The sequence below is a fragment of the Orycteropus afer genome, unplaced genomic scaffold, assembly GCF_000298275.1.
Source record: "Orycteropus afer afer isolate SDZICR_OR568_19922 unplaced genomic scaffold, OryAfe1.0 scaffold00356, whole genome shotgun sequence".
NCBI classification, from domain to species: Eukaryota; Metazoa; Chordata; class Mammalia; order Tubulidentata; family Orycteropodidae; genus Orycteropus; species Orycteropus afer.
Window position 1 is genome coordinate 498832 of NW_006921943.1, and position 4559 is coordinate 503390.

At 46.1% G+C, this 4559-nt stretch overlaps 1 protein-coding gene across 1 annotated transcript in view; it reads left to right on the plus strand.

Moving 5' to 3' along the window:
- Positions 1-1713, plus strand: part of CUNH18orf63 (chromosome unknown C18orf63 homolog) — a 50317-nt gene extending 48604 nt beyond the window's left edge. Inside the window, exon 12 of the mRNA XM_007952736.1 lies at positions 1600-1713. Within this exon, the coding sequence (XP_007950927.1) occupies positions 1600-1713 (114 nt within the window). The remainder of the gene's footprint in view (positions 1-1599) is intronic.
- Positions 1714-4559: the final 2846 nt, after the last annotated feature.

The following is a 4559-nucleotide window of genomic DNA, read 5'->3' on the forward strand; positions in this document are numbered from 1 at the left end:
CACCAGTCTACAACCTAAGAAAAATAAGAAAGCATTTGAATGAGAATTCAAAGTCACTTTTGCTCTTTGGGTATTTGATAATGCAGACATAACCCTGAGCTGTCGTTTGATGGTTTTGAGGAGTGGGGGGGACAGAAACGCCCAGGTACACCCTCCAAGCCCTGCTCACACACAGTTGGCTGGGGCTTAAAACTGGTAAACTCTATCCATTTGATAGAGTTTCACCAAATTTTTTTTTTTTTCCTGTTTATACTTACGTGCTTCATCTTTGTGTTCGCAGGAACAGAGATGTTCCTTCTGGGGCCCTGAAAGGTAAACCCAAGTCACTAGCTTCGTTCCTCACACGCTCAGGAGATTAGGGGGTACATGGTCTTGGTGCCGAGTAGAACTGAAGGGAGAGCATCACTGGAAAGATGCTGAATAGAAAACAAATCCCAGAGAGGGGGGCCCCCAGTGAACTTCAGCTTCCTGTCACCAAGGTGATTCAAGAAAGTGCCAGCCCAGAGTCTAGTGCAAAATAGTGTCAGACCATAGTGCACTAAGTGCATGGCAGAGCAAACAGGAAGCAACACTGCAAAATCCTTAGAAAATTTTAAGTCACTGTCATGCATCAGAAGACTCATTGTTGCATTTTTGATCCAAATTTCACAGATTTGTATTTGGAACTTGATAACCTTTTCTAAAATTAATATGGAAATGCAAAAGTTAGGAATAAGCAGAGTTAGAACAAAAGGGGAGGACTTGCTCTCCAGATGTCAAGACTTAACACAAAGTTATAATAATTTGGACAACAGGGCTTTGGTGGCTGGATGGACAAACCATTGGAACAGAATTAGGAGCCCAGAAAGAGACCCATACATATATGGATGTTTGACATATGTCATGGCTGATCAGCAGAAAGGATGGATTTGTCAATGAATGGTACCTGGATGATCGGGTCACTATGAGTCAGAAATGACTCAATGGCAGTGGATTTGGGGTTGTTTTTTTTTTTTTCCCCTAATGATTGGGTGTGCCCATGGGTATGGGGAAAATTGGACTCAATTATTTATTTCCAACTGGAAAGAAGACCTAAATATGAAATGCAAAACGATAAAGCTACTCAAAGTTAATGTAAGAGAGCGGCTTGATGACCTCAGGCCTGGGAGTGCTTCTGAAACAAAACATGGGAAGATTCATAAAATCTAACAAAACCATACAGAGAGTGACAGTGGGAGAAAATATTGGCAATACAGAACTGACAAAGGACTTACAGCCACAGTGTATAAGGAACTCATCCAAATTACTAGTAAAAATACACAAACAAATCCCATAAAACATGGGCAACATTTTCACCGGTATCTGCAGTCTCTCACCCAGGTATCTTTTCTCCCCTCCACGGCTCCCACGTAAAGCCCCTCCCTTTAGTCACATTTCTCATCTCCTTCAGGGACTCTCGAGGGGCAGTGAGGCGTGGAGGTGGTCCTGGGGGTTGGTTATTCTCTACGGTCCTTACGAATCACTGTGAATTGGTTCGAGGCTGTCCCCAGAACTTCCCAGTTTACAGCACAGAGACTTCTGGACAAACAAGTGTAAACTCAGACTCTCCGTGATCCGCAGAAAGGCCTGAGCCCTGCACAGGGTGATCAAGATGCCCCGAGTCTGTGTGTGAACGTGTTCCTGCCCACCTTGCTGGCTCCCAGCTCACCCACTGATAGTCGGCGCACACTGTAGCCCATGGGGTCCACCTCAGGAGACCCCGGGAATTCAGCGCATTTGCTATGCTGCCAGTATGAACAGCAATTAATAATTATGACCTAGATTTTCATGGCCTATTGGTAAAACAAAGAACCTCTATGTATTTGTAACATCGAGCAAGCTCTGTGCTTCCCAGAGCAATACATCCAGGCCCGCTTCTCCTAAGACCCAGCTTTAGCACTTTGTGATGGGAAGCCAGCCACATTACGTACGGGGCTGCTGAGACGAAACAAAGAAGGCATTTCCCATTCTAATTCTCTTTAACCAGATTTACCACATTTCATTACTTAGCTGCCTGCTATTGCTATGAGTCTGTTCTGACTTGAAGGCACATAACAACAACAACATTGCTCTTGATCCCTAAGGAAATAACTCGATGAAACTGAGAATAAAAGCAATAGAATGTAGGTTATTCAATACACCAGGTTGCATATCCCCAATCGGGTCACACACGGATTAAATTTAGCTCTAGTTAACCTGATTTCATGTGCACCTCAGTTCGGAGGCCATGAGAAACTTGAGTGCTTGCTGGTTCTCCATGATCAGAAAGCAGTTAGACTGAGACTTGGGGTCTCAAGTTTCCCTGCCACATAGTGATGTCAACATGCAGCAGACAGCTTGCCTTTCAGAGACCACTCAATGTCACATTTGCCTCTAAACAGCAGCTTTATTTGCCAAGGAGAGTACTCGCTAGTGCCCCCCCACTGCTCACCACCCTTACTCATACATACATGCACACACATGCACGCACAGGGCATACACATGCTCACGCTGTACACACATACACATGCATGCACACACATGCATACACATGCACATGCATGGCATGCATGAAGATACATGTACACATGGCACATGTATACACACAGGCATGTGTTAACACACATGCACACACGTACATGTACACATACAATACATGGCTACACGTACATGCATACACATGCATGCACAGTGCACACATATGCCCTTATGCACCTCTGCCCTGCTGTGCTCCAGGTGAGAGCACACGGTCCGATCTGTTGTCCTGGGAGCAGTGACACTTCTGATAGGAGTCTCCGTTGCTTGGTCCTCAAAGACTTTGCCAGCCTTGGATGGATTCTCTGCCTGCTTGAAAAGCCCCAAAGCAGGAAGGCTCCATGTAAGTCAGAGGAAGAATTTTCTGACATTGAAAGTTGATCATATAACAAGGCAGTGTAATTCTTCCCAGGGAAAGGGGGGGTGGGGTTTCCACATCAAATCGGTTCCCTCTTGCCCGGACTGGTTTTAATTAGTGGTAATTTGGCTGAAAAGTATGGAGCTAAAGCAGATGACCTGCCAAGGTTCTTTCAACCCTGACTGCTGCTTGCTGATTCACGGAAGGTTAGAAGAGAGAGGCCGTGGTCAAGGAGTCCATTCTTTACTTAACGGTGAGGAACGGAGCAGTCCACACTGTGGCCCACTTGAGAAATGTTGTGTTGCTTTATGGTACAATCTTGTTCTTTAAAAAAATAATTATGTGTGTGTGTGTCCCTGAAGGGTAACTAGGAGCCATAGTCTCAAGGGTCGTACCAAGCTCTATGAGACAAGCAAATCAGGTCTTTTAATTAAACATTATTAAAAAAAAGAAAGAAAGATGGTGCCCTGCCTTGTGAACTAACAAAGTTATAGTTGGTAAAAACATAATGAAAAGTTAGGGAGTGTAAGTCCTTAAAGTGACACAGTTCAAGGAATTTGGTGGAATTTAAAAGGACAACAAGAACTAATTTTTGTTTTTCTGTCATTCAGAATTTTGTACTATGAAAGAGGAAATGGGATAAGGAGTCACGTGGTAGCTTGCGGCCACCCTAACGTAAAACAGCTTGAGGGCACTTCTCATTCTCTTCGGAGCCATTTCTTCTGGTTCTTAAAACCATGATCTCTACCCACACTCCTTAACTGGAAGGGTGCAGCCACATCTTACCACATCTGAGAAGATCGCATCAGGGCCTCTGGGAGAAGCTCTCTGCCAGCAGTCTCCTTGCTGCTTCTGTTACTTCTCCTGCCAGCCCCAGTTCAGGACTCCACGGGCCCTGAGTTAGCCGCAGCCTAATGAGAGAAGATGTCACACAGTCCTTTGATTCTGTAATGAGTACTGGAAACCTCCACGTCTCATCAGACTACCAAGCCAGGGCAGCAACCCCTCAGCTTCTCTCCACAGGCGTGTCTGCCAAAGATGCTTGACCCAGCAGTTTCAAATGTCATGCTGCTCCCAGCCACAGCCTCAGAGGACTTTTACCCAAGTTCCTAAAATAAGACAGTTTATAAATGTCACTGTCAGCCAAGCTCAGCGTTCAGTCCCGATGCTCCTCCTGGGAGTCAGCTTGTATACCTTCAAAGCTCCCACCAGCTTTCTAGAGGTCCGGCGGCCCTGTCTAGTCCCCGGGTGGCTTTGATGGGACAGTCCATCTGCTCAGGGTGGGGAGTTATAGGAGCTGGACAGTTTATTCCACGATTGAATGTGTGGAAGGCAATTGAGAGTGTGTCTTTCAGAAAAGCAGGGGTGGAAATTACAGGGCAGGGAGTAGGATCCAATGAGGTGTGCCAGGAGTCCCTTCTGTCTGCTCCCAAACCAGGAGTTATCTAGCCCAATGTGTCAGTAGTGCTGAGTGGGCTGGCGAAATGGTCAGGGTACCTTTGGATCACCCTCTCCCACGAGGATGCCCTGCGTTCCACCCCAGGGGCTGGAAAAGTGGGGCCTCTTCTGCAGGGTATGCGTACATGAGAAACAAATAACAGCACAGCAAACCCAATAGCGACAAGGACAGAAACCACTCTAAAGGTCAGACAGCCAAGGTTTCCCTGAC